A 19065-nucleotide genomic window follows, 5' to 3' on the forward strand; every position below is an offset into this window, starting at 1 on the left:
GGAATGGGAGCAGGGTCAGGATTTTCCCAGGGGAGTAGCAGGGGTGACACGGCCACTTTTGTCCGGGACAGATGCCAAACCAGTACTGTCCCAGACCAGCCAGGGTATAGCTTTTCTGAGAGCTTGTCTTTATGTTACTTGAATTTAGAAGAAAGCTACTAGAAATGGTTTTGAGGTTCTAGAAATCGTAACTTGCTTTGGGCAAACAGTGAAAAGGTGTCAGCGTGGGGAGGCAGCTGATTTTACAAGGCTGGCATGTTGAGAGAGCGCGTGTAGCGAGGGGTGGCTGAGGGCCCTGACGTGGCATGTCAGGAGCCTGACTTCGGGTCACAGCGGGGCCTCCTGCAGCGGGGAAGCTCCAGGGCAGCCCCCTTGCTCGCTGAGCCTCACCTTCCCCATGCGTCAGGCTAAGCCTGTAAATCCTCGATCCCTGCCCTCTGCACCTCTTGGAGCTCTCCCGGGGCTGTCGTCCGAGCCGGACGGGGGTATGTGTGGGAGACAGACCAGATCCTTCGACAAGTGCAAAAGGCCAGACAGATGTGGACTCTGCTCGATCAGAGGGTAAAACTATGCCTGAGGAAGTGGTGGCCTTATTGGGAGGGAATGACCCCTGTGGGGGCCTCCAAGCCGCCTCCTGCCCCACCTGTAGCTGAGACAGGCCCCTCTTTTCTCTTGGCCCAGCTGTCAGGAGGGGGATGTTGCTCTGGGACATCAGGTGGGAGGAGGCCGTGGTCCGCACTTCCGTGTGGTGAGTTGGGTGTCTCTGGGCAGAGTGCCTGGCAGAAACTGGGCCTTCGTATCTCCGTGTCCAAGGGGACAAACATGAGTTAGCCAGAGGCCAAGCCGGACGCCTGAGGAGCATGGCTCCCGGTCTCTACTTGGTGCCCTGCCTGCCTCAAGCCTCTGCTCTGTGGGCAGCAGCCTCCTCAGGACCCCTGCTGATGGGGCTATGAGGACAGCATGGGCACTGGTGGCTCCCGGTCCAGTCCTGCCCTGCCCCTCTCTCCAGCGGGGCCCTGGGTAAGTCACCTCACGTATGAGAGGGGAAAGGAGACCCAACTCCTAGGGCTGTGAGGACCGGAAGTGGCCGAGGACTCCTGTAAGCCACAAGGCAGGCGTTCCCAGCGAGTGCCAACCCTCCCCTGCCCTTGTGGCTGGGAAGGCAGAAAGCTTGCAGGTGAGGGAACAGAGCACGGCCCTCCTCGGTGAGCCGTCTCCCTCCTGCCTGGCGTCTCTCCCAGTTTCCACGCGCTGAGCCAAGGAGTCTCCTGCTGTGGGTCAGAAGTGGGCAGCACGTGGGGGCTGCAGCAGGTGGAATGCCTGGGCTTCATAATTACTGATCTGTCCCTACGTGAGACTGAAGCTCCAGGAGCATGGGTTGCATGACTGATAGACGGAACCGAGCTTGTGGTGGTCAGAGGTAGGTGGGGCGACCTCTGCCTCCTGGCCTAGAAGACTCCTGGCAGGTGACTCTCTGAGCCTCCATGTCCTCGTTGGTAAAGTGGGGCTAAGAATCGCTATCCTGAAGAGCTGTCCTAAGGCCAGATAAGATTATGTATTCACTGTCCGCTCTGCCTCCGGAACTTAGTGGCTGCTCGGGAAACGTTGGCTTCCCTTTGTTTCTGCTGGGATGCAGCCTCGGGCTTGCGGACGGAGAGCTTGCTTCGGGTGCAGGATCCGACGCGGTCGGGAGCCCTGTGGGATTGGGTTGGTGACATTCAGGTGGAAAGGGCCGTGTGAACACGAGGGTAGTTTTAATTACGCAGCCCTCGGCCTCCACAGCCAGGGGGGCCTGGCTGCCTGGTGCCGACTTTATTAGTGCAGCCGGTGCTCCGCCCGAGTCCTGGGACAGGCGGGAGCCAGGCTCATTAACAGCCATCTATTCTTGGGCCAGGGTGTCTACAGCAGCAGGTGACGGCACACTTCTCAGTGGGCACAGCCAAGCCTGCCGCTGACCACCTTCCTTGGATGTCCCCAATCCTGTTCTTGTCTGGGGTGCCTGGGGGCTTTTCACAGCCTCTGTTACTGTTCCCCTGGCTGCAGTCCCGGGGCCGCAGGGAGCACCTTCAACGCGGGCCACACGGAAGATCCTTGGGAGCAGTTTGACCTCTCGGACAGGAGCAGGTGGAAGCAGTGCCCCCTCAGAGGCGGCAGCCCCAAGGGTGGTTTTGCGGAGCGCTGCCTCTCAGAACGGAGCCAGAGCTCATAACCTAGAAGGTGATTTTGGCAAAAGTTCAGGCGGGTCTTTATCTCGTGCTGGCGTGGTGCTGGGCAGTGTGCTAGGCACCGGGGACCCACCCCTGCTCGGAACTGAAGGGCTCTGTGTCCTTGCTCCTCAGCACGGCCGTGGCAGGGCCAAGGCACGCTGTCCTTCCCCGGCTGGTGCCACGTTGAGGTCCTACCCCGTGACACAGTGATCCTGTAGGATTCCACAGTCATTCTCAGTTTACCGAGAGAAGCGAGGTTCACGGAGGTGATCTGATGTGCCCAGAGTCCTGGAGGGCAGGTTCCATGGTGCGTGGATATCCCTCTATCCCGCTGCATCAAACTCCGCTAGGTCGGGGTCGTCGTTCTTGGTAGCCGTTCATTGTGGCTGTGCCCTTAACTCAGTCACGAAGCCATCTGGCTCCTTGTGCGGGCTGTGATGGGGACCCCGACGAGCAAGCTGTCCAGGTGTCCTGAGCAATGTAGCCAGCCCAGCTGTGGCTCTTCTCCACGGATGGCTGTCCCCGGTGGTGCTGGCTCCTCACCGGGCTCTCATGAGGCAGCTGCTGTGAGAGGCCCAAGATGAATCACCTGCCGGGTATTCTTATTCTCAAGGTCCTGAGGTCTGGACCTGCCTGTGTCCCAGTCCCTGCCATCCCTGGCCCTGCCGACATCCTCGCGGTCTGATGAGGCACACTGAGCCCCAGGGAGCCAGCCTCACTCACTTTGTCCTCTGTCTTTCCCAGGGCAGCGAGGTGCCAGGCCCTACCTTTGCTGATGGCGAGCTCCTCCCCAGGGACCCCAGCTTCTTTCCCGAGGACGAGGAGGAGGCTATGACCCTGGCCCCACCCGAGGGCCCCCCGGAGTCAGACATGGACAGCCCCATGGAGAGCATGCAGAGCCTGGAGGGGTCGGTTGGGAGTCCTGCTGAGGAGAAGGACGGAGGGCTCGGGGGCCTGTTCCTGCCGGAGGACAAGTGAGTTAAAACTGTCTGGAGCGCCACATACAGGAAGGTGGTGGTCGTGGCCAACCCAGAGATTTGGAGAGGGAGGAGAGGGGTTCTAGTATCAGTTGAACCATATGAAATTGTCAATTCTTAATCATTTTTGACCTTCAAAAAAAAAAAAAGCAATTTCCTATACATTTTCGCAGGGCAGAGCTTCTCAGGCTCCAGTGGCTCTGGGAGTCAGGCTGTTCTCGGTGGGGTCTTTGGAGTAGTTCATCCATTTTGCTTCCTGGGAGCAGTGTGACAGCCATACTGTGACCAGCCACCAAGGACAGCTGGTCAGGGACCACAGACCCGTTGTCCTTTTGGCTGACCATTTGCCACTTGATCGTACACATTGTTCTTCGGGACCAGTCGCCAGGAGGTGGCCAGCAGGGGACGCTGAGGGTTTTAATAAAATAAAATGTATAGGAGAAAGAGCTGGAATGTGATGAATCCATCCCAAGGTGCTGAGGAGCCTGAGGGCAGATGAGTGAGTTCAACAACAACAGGGTGGCGGTACCAGCAGACTTGCTCTTTGGTGCCCTGTCATCAACACAGTGATTCTCAGATAGAGACCAGGACTGCTCAAGGGCACGGTGGGAGAATTACGGCCTTACCCACTTCCCTGTTTCTTGTCCCCGGTTCAAGTTGCCCAGTTTTGAGCTCAGAGGCTCAGGACGTCAGAGAAACCCTCATTTCTGAGTAGCGATACATAGACCTGACCTCACAACCACGGACGGGAAGACCTATTTCGGCAGGTGACAAGCAGTGCTCGGTTCTCAGGTTGTGGACAGGGCTCAGCCAGCCCTGGACACTGTCACAGGCCACACCGTGGGTCACCCATGAGAGGCCTAGGGTCTCTGACCCATGTTCTCTGCAGTGAATCCCTTCTATAAACTGGGAGAAGCGCCTCATCTAGTAGCTCGTTGTTACTTATTTTAAAACTTCCGTTTCTTGCTAGAATGCAAGCCAATTAAACAGAGCTTGGAAAAGGTAGGAAAGGAAGAATGGCGGGGGGGGGGGGGGGGGTGGGGGGGAAGTAACTCACTTACAGTCCCACCACCCAAACCCAAGCTCTGTTACCATGTAAATACTTTTATGTCCTACTTTTCCTTATTCTGTATCAACCTTTCCTTTCTGTATTTAAATTTTATATCCAACTTTATATTAGTTTTTCCCATATTATTGCTAGTATTTTTTGCAGACCTTTCAACAATTAGATAACCCATAATTTGATATTTACTAATATATATTAAAATTTTACAACTGTAACTTAATCATTTAATTAGCTACTATTAGCAATATAGAATATATAATTTTATATTATACATCTACTATAACTTAAAAAAAAATTTTTTTTAACACTTGTTTATTTTTTGAGAGACAGAGACAGAGCATGAACGGGGAAGGAGCAGAGAGAGAGGGAGACACAGAATCCGAAGCAGGCTCGCAGGGCTCAAATTCCCAAACCGTGAGATCGTGACCTGAGCCAAAGTGGGACGCTTGACTGACTAAGCCACCCAGGAGGCCCCATATACTATGACTTACTATAACTTATTCTAATTTGATGTAGGGAAACCATTCAGCTGTAAGCAATGTTTTGTCGCTGTAGAGAAGCATCGGTTTGCGCACCTCTTGTGCAGAAACTGTTTCTGTGGTGAGACACTTCCCTTAGGATGAGGTCCCCAAAGTGCACTTGCCAGGTCAGAAAGCACACACTCGGGCTTCTGATCTCTGTGGCACCAGTTGACCTCCAGGAAGGTCCCCGGCACAGGCTGTGGACGGGGCTGTGTTAACAGACAGCCCTTCTGTAACACCCAGGTCCCTGGGCCACGCCCCATCCATGACCACGTCGGACCTCTCCACACACTCCACCACCTCGCTTATCAGCAACGAGGAGCAGTTTGAAGACTATGGAGAAGGGGACGACGTGGACTGTGCCCCCAGCAGCCCCTGCCCCGATGACGAGACCAGGACCAACGTTTACTCGGACCTGGGATCTTCAGTGTCTTCCAGGTGGCCCTGTGGTCTGGAATGGCAATTTGGGGCCCGGGAAAAGCGGCCGGACCAACCAAACCTCATCCCAGGGCGGGTCAGAGGGCAGAGTCCTAAGCTACCTGGGGTCTGCTCCTGGAGCTTGGGGGTGCTGCCTTTGCACCCTGATTGGAGGTTCTAGAATTCCTCCCGCCTCCTTCTGGCTTGGGGAAGAAACAGAATTAGCCCACCTGGGAGGCTGCAGACTCAGGGGTGTGTGCTGTCTTGCTTCCTAGAACCTCGGTGTCGAAGGGTCCTTCTAGGTGACCTACTGTGATACCTTCCCCCACACCTAGTCATTACTCACTCTGACGTTAGCTCTCCATCGCCTTGTCTGTGAAATGGGTACTGTTCATTGGCCTTTCCTCTGAGAGTATCGAGGGAGGGAGGATCTGTTGCTGTATTTCTACTTCCTCTGCCCCTAAGCGCACACACAAAAGGTTCCCAGGCATTGGGGAACCCAGTCAAGTAAGGATGGGGTAGGGCACCAGATTGGACAGCAGAGGTTGATTTCTGTCTCCCGAATCAGTGCGGGGCAGACACCCAGGAAAATGCGGCACGCCTACAACAGCGAATTGCTGGATGTTTACTGCTCTCAGTGCTGTAAGAAGATCAACCTGCTGAATGACCTGGAAGCCCGACTGAAAAACCTGAAGGCCAACAGGTGAGGCCCCCGGGACCCAGCAGAGGGATGGGCGGCCAGGGCTGGGGGTGGGGGGTGGGTCCAGAGGGGGAAGCGGCAGGCAAGGCGGCCCCACTCTGTCTTGGCAAGTGAGGGCCCTGTCAGGGTGGGATTGATCTTAGGGGGCTTGCATTTTTCTGCAAGAGGAACCTCAGGGTGCTTCTACTGAGGACCCAGCTGATTAGTGAATTCCCTGCAGCGGGCGGGACAAAGCCCTGTAGTGCACCTACTGGTATCTTGCAGCCAAGGCAGAGTAAGGAGTGGACTAGAGCCCCCTCTGTTCAATGACTGTTTTCTCTCTCCCTCTCCCTACTGCACCCCCACCCCTGCAGCCCTAACCGGAAGATCTCTAGCACGGCCTTTGGACGGTAAGACCCCCCCACCTTGGGAGGAGGGGTGGAATACTGTCTCCCTTTCCATGCGGGCAGCCCAGACCCAGCCAGTGCCCGGTGCCCTGCGTGTGCTCAATGCACAGAGGGAAACAGAGACCCCCAGGAGTGCAGGCAGAGCAATCAGACCTCTACTTCTGACAGGGAGGGGCCGCCCTTGCCCCTTGTGGCAGTGGAGCAGTCGGCCTCTGCAAACCCTTAGCTGTTTCCGCTCCAGGCAGGTGCACCAGGGAGGCCCCAAGAGACCCGGCGCGTCTCACAGCTGTTGGTGCCCTGCCCCGCACCCTGGAGCCGGCAGCTGTACCAGCAGATCCTGGGGATCCCGCTGACCGAGACTGGGCACAAGTGTGCCCCGTTGGAGCTGGTCACTTTGCTCCGGGTTAAATCCTCCCAGCTAACTTCCTGGGACTTCCAGGCTCCCGCTCTGGATCTCGGGATCCAGGTTCTCGTGCACGCTGGCCCGGGTCCACTCCCAGGGCCCTGGGAGCTGCCAGCAAGCGCCCAGACTCTGGCTCAAGAGCAGGAGTGGGACGGGACAGGCCCTGGGTAGAGACCTGGCTGCTACCCGGCAGGGAGCGGGAAGGGGGAGCCTCACCGTGGTAGCTGGGTTTGCCTCCGGCAAGTCTTTACCCATTTGCAGACCGACCCAACCCCCTGCCCTGCACAGTCTAGGTGGGTCTCCTTCCCGTTCCCAGGGTCCCCAGGGATGCATCGGGAGCCGGTTTGGTGGAGGAATTGAGTCTTGCTGGGTGGCCTCAGGAGGCCAGGACCCTCTGCCAGGACCATGGAGCCAGTCTACCTGCAATGGCTGGTTTTGTAGCTGGAGGGAGGTGGTCGGGGGCTCATGTGCCCACTCTGGTCACTGGGTAGTTACTGGCTCGAACACCGGCATGAAAAGGGTGCTGAGGCAGCAGGCCAGAGCCGTGATGGACTGTCAGGGACTCTGGAGGGGTGTAGCGGCCCATCCGCTGGCCTCTGAGCTGGGTGACCTCTTGAGTTCAGAGGTCAGGCAACTCTTCTCCCCTGACTGGGTGAGGACAGCCTCCTTGGAGGGGTCCCTGGCCTTCTCCCCAAGATACTGGGTGCTCTCAGCCCATAGCCCAGTGTGGACCCCAGGCCCTGGAGGGCCGGCCTCTGCAGCTACCTCCCCCCTCCCCCGCAGGCAGCTCATGCACAGCAGCAACTTCAGTAGCAGTGATGGTAGCACTGAGGACCTGTTCCGAGACAGCATTGACTCCTGTGACAACGACATCACGGAGAAGGTGGGTCCTGAGTGGGTGGAGGACAGGCTTAATGTGTGTGTGCTCCCCGGGGGTCATGGGGAGCCCCCCAGCAGCTATCTGGGGACTCGGGAGACAGAGACCCTGTCCTTGCCCAGGAGTTGGGGGTAGGTGGCCCCGATAACGCGGACACGTACGCGTGGGGACCCTCACGCTCACCAAACATGGCTTCTGTCCCACGGTCTCTAGCTTCTCGGTCCTGTGGACTCCGAGGTTTCCTCCACCCCCACCTCTGCCTCCCTCTTGCAGGTGAGCTTCCTGGAAAAAAAAGTGACAGAACTGGAGAATGACAGCCTGACCAATGGGGACCTGAAGAGCAAGCTGAAGCAGGAGAACACACAGCTTGTGCACAGGTCGGAGGCTGGGGGGCTGGGCCCTGGCCATGACTCGGGAACGGGCTTGGGGAGGGCCCTGAGAAAAGCTGGGGAGGTGAACTGCACATCTTGTCCTTCCTCTCCGAGAGGCTGTGATGTGTCAGCCCCTTGCTCCCTGGCTGTGCCCATGCAGGACGCACAGGAAGACTGGTCTCTGGGGACTCAGAAACAGTTCGGAGCTTGACCTTGACCCCCATATCTGCAGCCCCAGGGTGGGTGTAAGGCAGGAGTTGGGATCCACTCCCGTATTTCTCTGTCCTACACTGATGAGAGTCTGACACCCGCCCGCCCCCCACCCCGTTTCTGGGGACAAGCTCCGCAGAGAGAGACGCTGGTGTGAGTCGGGCTCGCACGTGCTGCTAGCGGAAGGGTCGGGGCATCGCTGCCCCTCCTCCCGATGGGGGCCCGCTGACCCTGAGTGCAGTGAGGTAGTGCATGTAGCATGTAGTTGTCCTCACGGGGTGGCATGAGATTTGGTAAACTGATCCCTGCCTAGGGTCTGGCCCTCAACCTTGTAGGACCGAAAGATGGGTTCTGGAACACTCCAGAAGGGTAGCCTCCTCAAGGGACTATTCCCAGTGAAATGTGCCCAGACTGATAGGCCAGCTAGGCTGCCAGTGGTGGGGTTAGAGCGTGCCCGGTGGGACCTGGCCCCTTCCTGGGTCTTGAATGTTCAGGGCCCCTATCCAAGGACATGCGTGGTTTTGGAGTCAAGGTGCCCAGTAGCTGAATTACTGGTCAGAGGGGTAGGGACCAGGGAGGAGGAGAGCGGGAAGAGAAGCCAAGGCCCGAGGGCTGCTTCACGCAGCCGTGCCGAGGCCTGCTGTCCCTCCCCGCGCCTGGCTGGGAATGCCGCCTTCTCCGTGCAGCCTCACTCCCCTCTGGGCTGACCGCCAGGCGCTCCCCTCCCCACCCTCGCCCCGTGGCGTGCGTGGCTCGTACACGTCTCCTTACGTGCTGTGGCAGCCGCATTCATCTGTCAGTGAAGCTGCTGACCCACAGGTCTGGCAAACGCATCGCCACTTCCCGCAGCAGAGCTATGACGGAGCCAGGGTCTCGGGGCCTCCCGTAGCCAGGGGCGGGGGCAGGGTGGGAAGACACCACGAGAGCTGGCCCTGGACTGGGGCGTGCGCCCCTCTGTCTCCTCAGGGTGCACGAGCTGGAGGAGATGGTGAAAGATCAGGAGACCATGGCCGAGCAGGCCCTGGAGGAGGAGGCGCGGCGACACCGCGAGGCCTACGGCAAGCTGGAGAGAGAGAAGAGCACGGAGATCGAGCTGCTCAACACCAGGTGGGCGCCTGCTGGGGACGGGGCCGCCTCAGAGGCGCCCTCCACTCCTGGTCCGGGCCCGTGGGACAGGCACCGTCCCCGTGGTATGGATCGGAAAACAGCCTGAAGAAAAGCCCCCTGTTGTAACAGTTCTCCTCTTGATACCTGAACACCTGGACATGCTTGCTGGGAAGTATATACAAGAACCTTCTGGTAGCATTATTTCTACTAGGTACAACTGGAGACAGCTCACAAGTCTGTCAACAAGAGGATAGGTTAAAAAACTGTGGTCTTGCCCCTATTCCTGGGTTGGGTCTAATGTCCGGGCTCGGAGCTCCCCCTGCTGTCAGTCTCCTTGACCTTGAACACCTGGGTGCACCGACCCTGGGCCCCTGGGTCCAACGTAAATGGAAAAGCAGGGCCCGGTTTCTTTTGGGCTTCTGGGCCGCAGGTATAGCTGCTGGAACCTGAGGCCGGTAGGGAGAGGAGTATTGACCTGGGAATCTGGGTTGCTTACCCTTTAGCTCCGTGACTTTGGACATCCTGTGTCATTTTCTGGACCTCAGTTTCCCCATCTGTCAGTCCTCACTCCCAGCCCGACAGAATGACCGTGAAGGCAGGTGGGTTGCTACACATCAGAACAGTACACACAGGTGAAGACTGGTGTCCCAGGGCTGCCCTCCCTAATGACCCAGGCCAGGGAGGCCACTGGGAAGCTACCTAGGCCCCTGGCAGAGAGAGCAGTGGAGCCATCACTCTAGGAAGGAAGTAACAAGTGTGAAGGAGAGGGAATGTTCGGCAGGAATCGGTGGCAGAAATGACCCTGTGCTGTTCCGGTGCCACTGACAGCCCAACTCACCTGCCCTCTTTTCAGGTCATTTAAAATGACCTGGGTATAGGGGCACCTGGGTGGCTCAGTCGGTTAAGCGGCCGACTTCGGCTCAGGTCATGATCTTGTGGTCCGTGAGTTCGAGCCCCGCGTCAGGCTCTGTGCTGATAGCTCAGAGCCTGGAGCCTGTTTCAGATTCTGTGTCTCCCTCTCTCTGACCCTCCCCCGTTCATGCTTTGTCTCTCTCTGTCTCAAAAATAAATAAACGTTAAAAAAAAATTAAAAAAAAAAATGACCTGGGTACCTGGGCTGTGTCTCCTCATGGGATCCTGTTAGGACAGCCCCCTCTGGACACTAACACAGAGGACGATGACCTGTGGATGTCACAGGCAGCTGCGGGGAGGGCCGAGCAAAGAGCCTGGGAGAGACGCTGGGGGGAGAAAGAAACGCAAACGCTGTCTTTGCTTTCCAACCGGGAGGGACCTGCCACCACCAGCCACAGGAGGACCTTCTCTTTGTTTAGCAGAAAAACGTCCTCTGTGTTGTTTCAGGCTCTAAGGACACATGTGAAAAAGAATCCTATGTTCTTATTCACAAATGAGTGTTTCCTTTTATCACAAACAGAAGGATGGTAATTCGGTGTCCTTCCCAGTTTGCCTTGGATGACAGGAAGCTCGAAGCTGTATTACCCATCTGGAACAACTAGTCATATTCTGTCTCTTGCTTTCTGGTATCTTCCCTCCTCCAGGAGGGAAGATCGCTGTAGTCTATCGCTGTAGACTGTCCATCCGTTGTAAGATGACCTCTGTTTCTGACATGTTTGTCTTTCTCCTTTTCCCAGGGTGCAGCAATTAGAGGAGGAAAACACCGAGCTCAGAACAACAGTGACCCGGCTCAAGTCACAAACAGAGAAGCTGGATGAGGTGAGCAGCAGGCCTAGGAGTGTCCCTCAGACTCCGATCTTGAGCTGAAGCCACAGAGGCGGTGTTGGCCACAAAGGCCTCTAGTTGCTAGTTTGCCCTAACAACAACAACAACAAAATAAAGTATGAATAGTAATTTATCTTGCTATGTTTCTGATTTTCCAAACTTTTTTTACAGCGAATATAATTTTTTATATAATGGGGGGAAGTAGTAATAAAAAAGAGAGAAGGAGGCTAGCTTTTGTTTGGCCGCACCTTTGATTCAGGTTTCATCTGGCACCATCGAAGGGCTTCAGAGGCCTGTGTTTCTAGAATCCTAAGGGACCCGGCTGTTTCTTTAAGCCGTGACTCGAGGGCTGTGTTCAGGGGGGCTGGTCGGACTGCCCGCCTGTCCAGGTGGCTGACCCGGAGCCCCCCGACGTCCCTGGGGTGTAGCGAGCCTCTCTGGGCACCGTCCTCCCTGACCCAGTCCCCCGATCCAGGAGCGGCAGCGCATGTGTGACCGGCTGGAGGACACCAGCCTGCGGCTCAAAGATGAGACGGACCTGTACAAGCGCGTGACGGACAAGCTGCGGCAGAACCGCCTTGAGTTCCAAAAGGAACGGGAGGCGACGCAGGAGGTGGGTCCCAGGCCGGAGGGCACCGGGCACCGGGGCTCCCTCCCGTGGCCGCGCTCCCGCCAACCAGCCCCTCCCCCACGCAGCTCATCGAGGACTTGCGGAAGGAGCTAGAGCACCTGCAGATGTACAAGCTGGACTGCGAGCGGCCAGGCCGGGGGCGCAGCTCGTCCTCTGGCCTGGGCGAGTTCAACGCCAGGGCCCGCGAGGTGGAGCTGGAGCATGAGGTCAAGCGGCTCAAGCAGGTGGGCCCCGCTGGACGGGTCTCCCGCATGGGGCCCCAAGCTGCAGCGGCACTTTCCCATACCCCTTCCTGTCTGCTCCTCTCAACGTCCCCGCCCGGTGGGGCTGCCCGTCCCCACCCCACAGCTCAGGCAGGGCAGCTCACCTCTAGGCCACACTTGATGCGGATCCCGGGGTCTCTCCTTGGAGTCCACACAAAGAAGCAGACCCCACTCTGCTGTCCTTGCCGATGGAGTGGAGGAGGAGACTATCCAGCCATGGATGAGGGTCTGCTGTGTTGGGTCCTCCCAGAAGCAGACCCGGATCCCAAGGTTCCATTTCAAATGGTTCCCGGGAGCATTCCCATGATGGGGGAGTTGGGGGAAGTGGGATCAGGAGGGGCAGGGACCAAGGGAGGGTGTGATGGTGAGTGAAGCCCCCTGTTCAGCCCAGCCCGACATTCGGGGGTGGGAAACTGCTCTAGAAAGTCTACTCCTGCTGGCTTCACCAGCATCCCACAGCGATCCGAAAACCCCAGCCCTTTCTCCTGCATGAGGGCACCAAGTCCCAGGTGTGCGGTTAGTTAGGAGACTTTAGGCAAAAGCTAGCACGTGGGGTCTGGGCAGGGCCCTGTGAGGCCACCTGTACTCAGGAAGAGTTCCCACAGAGCAGGATTCCTGAACCTCGCTACAGGAGGAGACTGGATCCAGCCTTGCAGCCCGGAGACCCCAAAGTATCAGGAGCTCCTCTTCTGGCTCACTCACCCCAGGGAGGAAAGCGTGGCCAGGAGCCCTGCCCTTATCTGGAAACTTCGTTCCCCTGAGTGGGCCTATAACTCTTCCTCAGGAACCTGTGACCTCCCAGGACCCAGCCCTTCCCCCGAAGCCTGGCAGAGGCCACATCACCTATGGGTGTCTTTGAGCTGGCCTGACACACACCTGAGAGAAGGGTCCCGGTGGCAGTCAGGAGACCGTGAATGCAAAGAAATGGGTTCTGCTGGGTTCTGGATGCTTCTGGGAGCTGACATTGCTTTTGTCCGACTCCACAGGAGAATCATAAGCTGCGGGACCAGAATGACGACTTGAATGGACAGATCTTGAGCCTCAGCCTCTATGAAGCAAAGAACCTCTTTGCCACCCAGACCAAAGCCCAGTCTCTGGCCGCAGAAATAGACACGGCCTCTCGCGATGAGGTAATGTGCCCTCTCATTCTTGCTTGGGAGCCTCGGCCGCTCCTCTGCAAGTCCTGTCCCACACCCGTGTGCTGTGATGATAAGTCCCAGGCTACCCCGAGCAGGGGAAGCAGACCAGGGCCTGTGAGGGTCCCCGTCTGCAGCCACCTGAGTGACCGTGCAGAGTGGTGAGGGAGTTAGAGCATTTCTGACTTCCTGCATGTGCTGGGGGGAAGCTCTGGGAACAGAGTGGAGTTTGAGTCTTTGCTCTACCAGAAACATGCCAAAATGGCCGGCTGATCAACATGCCTCTGTCAGCCCGTAGTGCAGGAGAAGCTAGAACCCCTCTGCCTCAAGCCAGGAGGGGAAAGACACTAGCGTTTCTTGAGCACCTGATTGTAGTGTGTCTTCATCTTCTGACAACTCAAAGGCTTCCTGGACATTTCCATGTTACAGATTGGGAGGCTGGGACACAAGATCACCCAACTTGTGGAGGGAGAAGGACCCAGGTCTCCAGAACCAAAGTCCGTTCTGCCCCACCACCCCACACCAGGGTGTGCTTCTAAAAGATCAGGCCTCCAAAATACCCTGGTTACATTTGAACATGAATCATAAGACAGTCACTGAACCCTTTATCCTGTACTTAAGACACAGAGTTAAGTGCTGACTCCTAGCCTCGGGGGACTCCCAGCTGAGCTGGTTACCAGCCTCCAGTCTGGGGGCAGATGTGGCATTTCAGTGACCTAAAGGACACGTCGGGAATGGACCTGCACAGGGGCAATGGCAGGGTCGGGGTGGTGAGGGGACCGTTTCAGGTAGAGGAAACAGCTAGAAGCCTTACAAGTCTTAGGGCCCTGGGACTCCGGATGTCATTCTTGATTGCAAATGCCTTTAGCCAGTGTTTTCAGCCTATACCGAGCAGTTGCTCATACTTGGGTCCCTCCAAGTAAGACCAGTTGGATCAGAATCCCTGGGGGCAGGGCCTGGGCGTCAGCATATCTCACACACCTTACTGTGAGTTGTCACTGCTCTCGCTGGTTTCTGGCACCCAAGTGCTGAGGTTGGTCTGGGGGCCTGCCTTGCCCAGGTGTCCCGAGCCCCTCTGTCCCGGGCCCTGGCTCATCACAAGCTGGGGATCCGGGTTCCACCTGCACTCCAGCCCGGGCCCGGCCTCTGACCTGCCTCTCCCGTTCCCCCCAGCTCATGGAAGCCCTGAAGGAGCAGGAGGAGATCAACTTCCGGCTGAGGCAGTACATGGACAAGATTATCCTTGCCATCCTGGACCACAACCCCTCCATCCTTGAGATCAAACACTGAGACGAGGGCTGGCTGCAGAGCGGCCTCAGGACCCTCCCAGCCCTGGACCCTGGGACCAAGGCGCAGACCCCACTTGAGGATGCGGCCCAAGCCAGGCCACACACACACACACACACACACACACACACACACACACACTGTAAACATCTCTGGCCACCATGTCCTGTGTACTGATGCGTATGTGGGGAAGCCGCTCACACAGCAAGGGGTGAGCGTGGGGCTGTGAGTGTCATCTGCACAGTTACTGCCCGTGCACTTTGCAGTCCCCTTGCAAGAGCGGATGGTCCTGGAGGGTGGGAGGGGCAAGGTCTGCTATCAGGAGTTACTGTAATAACAAGAACTGGAAGACTGTGTTTCAGGTACTGGATGAAAATGATTCTACCTCTGGGGATAAGGATTTAAAGATGCTCTAGTGAGACAGGCTCTTTTCACCCCACCTCTGTTCCCTCTGGGAGTGGGAGCAAAATTATGGTCTTTCCCAGGGGTTCGAATGCCTAACGGCCACATCCTCCCCAGCCTCTTTGGCCACCTTTCAAGCCTAGGTGCTCAGGCTCAGAGAGGAGGAAGGGGCCCTCCCAGAGCCCCTCCCTGGCCAGCAGCCCCTGTGATGCCTGTGCATGGGGTGTCCCGAGGACTCAGGCTTGCAGGAGAGCTGGCATGGGGCAGCCTTCGTTTGAGAAGTTCTTGGTATTTGGGGGGTTTCCTGTACACTTCCCCATCCCTGCCTGCCTGCCTCTTCCTTTCTGGCTTGGTTGTTTTTTGGTTTTTATTTTAGAGAGAGAGTGCGAGTCGGGGAGAGGTGCGGGGTCGAGGGTGGGGTGGGGGCGGAGAGAGAGAGAGAGAGAGAGAGAGAGAATGAATCTTAAGCAGGCTCCACACTCAGCATGGAGCCCGACGCCAGGCTCAATCCCACAACCCAGGGATCATGACCTGAGCTGAAATCAAGAGTTGGACGCTCAACTGACTGAGCCACCAGGTGCCCCTCTTTCTGTTTTATTGTTAAGACCATGAAAAATGAGCGGTATTTAACTTGAGTGTAAAATGAAGGGAATAAAAGGGGGTGGGGAGTGGGGGCCAGGGGTGTCTAAGGCACGTGTTGGCATTGGGTGACAAAGACCTTAGTTCCAGGGAGGAGCGTGGTCCCATTCCAGTCTGTTCCCTCCCCGTGGGCTGCATTTCACGAGAAGCATGGATGGACAGTCCACAGGCGGGGAGTGGGCCTTGCTTACCTGCTCCTGTTCTCCACACAACCCAGTGATGGCAGGCCTCAGGTTTGGAGTTTGGGATTCTGAGCTCTGGGCTTGACTCAGCTGGGTAGCGAGGCCCCCGCGTCTCACCTTTTGGAAACTCTCCTATTCAGTTCTCAGCCAGGAGAGGTGTGCTGGTGAGAGACACGGGTGAGGAGATCACAGGGAAACCTTCGTCCTCCGTCCTTGTGACACATGGTGGAAATTCTCTCTCTGGATTTTTTTTTCTCTCTCTCTGGATTTTTAACGTGATCTTTTGTTGTAGGCAGCTGGTACTTTGAGTTTTCCAGTTTGTCTCAGTTTTATATGGCTTGTGATTCGTTTCGTTAATCCACACATATATAAACATGTATGCTCTTGGGTTTTTTTCCCCTGCAGTTTGTTTTCTTCAGCAATTCTAGTGTAAGAAGGAAAGTTCAGGCATGTTGGGGAGGGGCAAGAAGGGGTGTATGCAGAGAAGCGGGGGCAGGAGAGGGTGAAGAGGGGATCGGGGACTTGGGATGTATGTTCCCTGTTCACGAAGGCAGGGCTGTGGCCACCACCCATCTTCATTCCGTTCCAGTCAACTTTTGCTTCTGTTGGATTTTGTGATTTCTTTTGAAGCATAAGTGTGGGGTTTGTTTCATGCTGCAGATAACGGGGCTGCGTTGGTCTGATCCAGGCCTTTGGGGGTCACCCACCGCAGGAAGACTAGGGCAGGGAGTCTCTCGACCCCCGAGGGTGCTGGTCTCCTTGGGCTCCTCCAGGGGTCTGAGAAGCAGCAGCAGTGGAAAGAAGGCCTGAGGAGTGAGTCTCTTGAGAATTTGCTAATGGCCCCTAATTAAGGGAAAGGAAAGAAAACGTATCAGGACTTGGCTTTGGTCTGGATTTGACACCAGGAGGAGTCCTACAGAGGCCAGCCAGACCAAGGTCCTGGGCTGTGGGAGACTCGCCCCAGGGATGAGCATTTTATATGTAAAACTTTATATGCTCTTTAGCTGCTTTGATCTGGAATTCCAAAGGGCCCAGAGGCCTGGGTTGCACAGTCACACGGTCACTAGGCAGGAAGGAATTTCTGCCTTGGTGTAAAGGCGCGGAAAAAGCGGTCTGCCAGCAACATTCTGCCACCTCCTCCCTGAAGGGGGCGCCATGGGAGCGGCCTCCCTGAGGACGCCGCGTCTGAAAGGCCCCAAGGGACCTGGTGCTGTGCCTGGGGTCTCTGGAAAAAGGGCAGACTTTAAAATGAGACTAAACTCCACGCAACCCAGGTCTCGAGTTAAATCCAACCATCTTCAGCCAGAGTACGTCTCATAAAACCCAGACCGTCTAATTGGCTCTTAACGATCATGTAGCGTTTTTAACTGCTCTTCCCTGCTTGAAAGCTCGCCTGAGGGGGGGCACATGCCCCAAGGGTCCCAGCCCCATGGGCCCTGCGAGGCACCGGCGGGGCAGACCCTGCCCCCTTCCAGTGTTTCCCCCTACTTTGTGTGTGGTCTGGTAGAGCGTTACACTCTTCTCTCTCTCCGTACGGGGGGCTGCTAGGTAGCATGCACGGTGCCCAGCCCAGTGTGCATTTCGGGCAAACAAAACAGAACTCGTAGGAGAAGTATGTTCCCTGCAATGCCTGGAACATATTTAAAATGGAGAGAGTTTTAAAATTCTGATAACTGGGTGGAATCCACAGAGGTTCTGACTTCGTTGGTGTGGAGCGTGGCCGCCAAGGCACCAGAATGTTTGAACAACTCCCCAGCTGACTGTAATTTAACTGGGTGCCCCTATGTGGGTTTTGTTTTTTGTTTTCGCTGAACCCGGCCACCTTACCAAGTAGCGATTAGTAGTAACTTGTCCAAAGTTTAGAGGTGTTGCGGGGGCGTGGAGAGGGGTTTCTGCAACAGATTCACGTTTTACTCGGCAGTTGGCTATCCTTACATTCAGTTGGAAACCAGACAAAATTTGCTGAATCGGCAAGTGAGGGTTATATACAGTATCTAATAGAAAAGGAGGTACTCTCTGGCTTAGCTAGGCCTTACTCTGTGGGAAAGTATAAGAAATAAAGTTCTAGTAGAAAAAAAATTTTTTTAACTTTGAATTGGCCAAGTTACACAAATTATTATGTTTTTTTATTAGAGAGCAGGGGAGAGGGGCAGAGGGAGAGAACGAGAGAATCTTAAGCAGGCTCTACACTCAGCATACAGCCCGACTCGGGGCTCGATCGCATGGCTCGTGACCTGAGCTGAAATCAAGAGTCTGACCTTCAACCAACTGAGCCACCCAGGCACCTGTAGACACACACACACACACTTTTTAATTTGTAGATTCTCTAAGAATGGCCAGAGGGAAATTCCTTTACCTTGACTTTGTTTCTGACCTGTTACAAACACAGAGCTCAAGAATCTCCGAAAGCACTTGGACCTGAAACAGTGGTTTTCAACTTGGGTTGTGCATTGAAATCACCTAGGGAGATATAAAAACTTCCGCCTGAGCTGAACCCTGCCCCTCCTCCCATCTCTGCCCCCAGATTCCAGTGTAATTGGTGTAGGTGTGGCCCGGGCACGCAGATGTTGAAAGAGCTCCCCAGGTGACACCGACGGGTAGCCCCAGGTTGAGACCCCTGCCCTAGAGGGTTGCTAGCCAAGGGTAGAGGAAGCGGGTAGAGTTGGTCGTCAGGTTTGTTAATCCAGGTGCTGCGTTAACAGTAGGGTGTCAGTGGCTTTGATGGATGGTGAGAAGCCAGGAGATCCCTCGCCCCAGGACGGGAGGCCAGGTGCCTTCAGGAACTGGTGTGCCCAGCTGTTCTCGTCACCCTGGGGGTTAGCACACCTGAGCGGGCAAGTCTCTGTCGGGTGCCCGTGGGGTCAGGCGCGGGCCCATTCTGGAGTTGGGGTAGAGCAGAGTCAAGGGTCGCGGAGGGGCTGTCCCCCGGAAGGCAGCCTCCTACTTGCACACCTGAGCAGGAGGGGACACTGGCGCTGTGGGTTTTGCCTCTGACCTGTTTTCAGGCTGGGTGGATGAGGGTCACCCCAGCGTCTCCACTTTCAGCACCCAAACCAGCACACCCCGGCCCACGTCCAGGAGGCTCCAGGTGCTGGTCTGCTGGATCATCTGATTCCTGACCCAGCCAGGTCCCGGTGGTCAGGAGGGCACAGTGCGGGCGCTTTTGTTCCACTGAGGGACTTAATGGCCGGCAGAAACTGTATCGGCCAGTGGGGACTGGTGGCTCAGGGCGAAACTAAGCCCGCTTTTTGTGCTGTGGGCACGTGTGTTTAATGCATTAGCAAATTTAGCAGGGGAAGTTTGGGAACTGTCGCCACGCCAAGAAAATGACTGTTCGCCTGGCACGACCACAGCGACTCTTTGAAAGGGCTGAGGAGGGTTTGGGGCTGAGGGCTTCAGTGCTGGCATCCTCCCTGGCCGGTCCTCCTTGGGGACGGAGGTCAGTCCCTGTAGGGCGATGCTTCAGGCTGGTGGAGACCAAGGCCCATCTGCCCAGGGGCCTCAGGCCAGAAGGGCCAAGTGCTCCCTGGTGACTTCAGGCAAGTT

General features: G+C 56.5%; 1 protein-coding gene across 3 annotated transcripts in view; it reads left to right on the forward strand.

The window, feature by feature from the left end:
• RAB11FIP4 (RAB11 family interacting protein 4) overlaps positions 1–15087 on the forward strand; it is a 33876-nt gene extending 18789 nt beyond the window's left edge. For all 3 annotated transcript variants that reach the window (XM_042915021.1, XM_042915023.1, XM_042915022.1), the window contains exons 2-13: positions 2952–3181; positions 5015–5209; positions 5757–5891; positions 6242–6277; positions 7461–7560; positions 7828–7931; positions 9102–9242; positions 10892–10973; positions 11455–11592; positions 11676–11834; positions 12860–13003; positions 14183–15087. In XM_042915021.1, coding sequence (XP_042770955.1) covers positions 2952–3181; positions 5015–5209; positions 5757–5891; positions 6242–6277; positions 7461–7560; positions 7828–7931; positions 9102–9242; positions 10892–10973; positions 11455–11592; positions 11676–11834; positions 12860–13003; positions 14183–14299 — 1581 coding nt within the window. In that variant the 3' untranslated portion in view covers positions 14300–15087. The remainder of the gene's footprint in view (positions 1–2951; positions 3182–5014; positions 5210–5756; positions 5892–6241; positions 6278–7460; positions 7561–7827; positions 7932–9101; positions 9243–10891; positions 10974–11454; positions 11593–11675; positions 11835–12859; positions 13004–14182) is intronic.
• The last annotated feature ends 3978 nt before the right edge of the window (positions 15088–19065 follow it).

This window comes from Panthera leo, chromosome E1, assembly GCF_018350215.1.
Source record: "Panthera leo isolate Ple1 chromosome E1, P.leo_Ple1_pat1.1, whole genome shotgun sequence".
In the NCBI taxonomy this organism is placed as follows: domain Eukaryota; kingdom Metazoa; phylum Chordata; class Mammalia; order Carnivora; family Felidae; genus Panthera; species Panthera leo.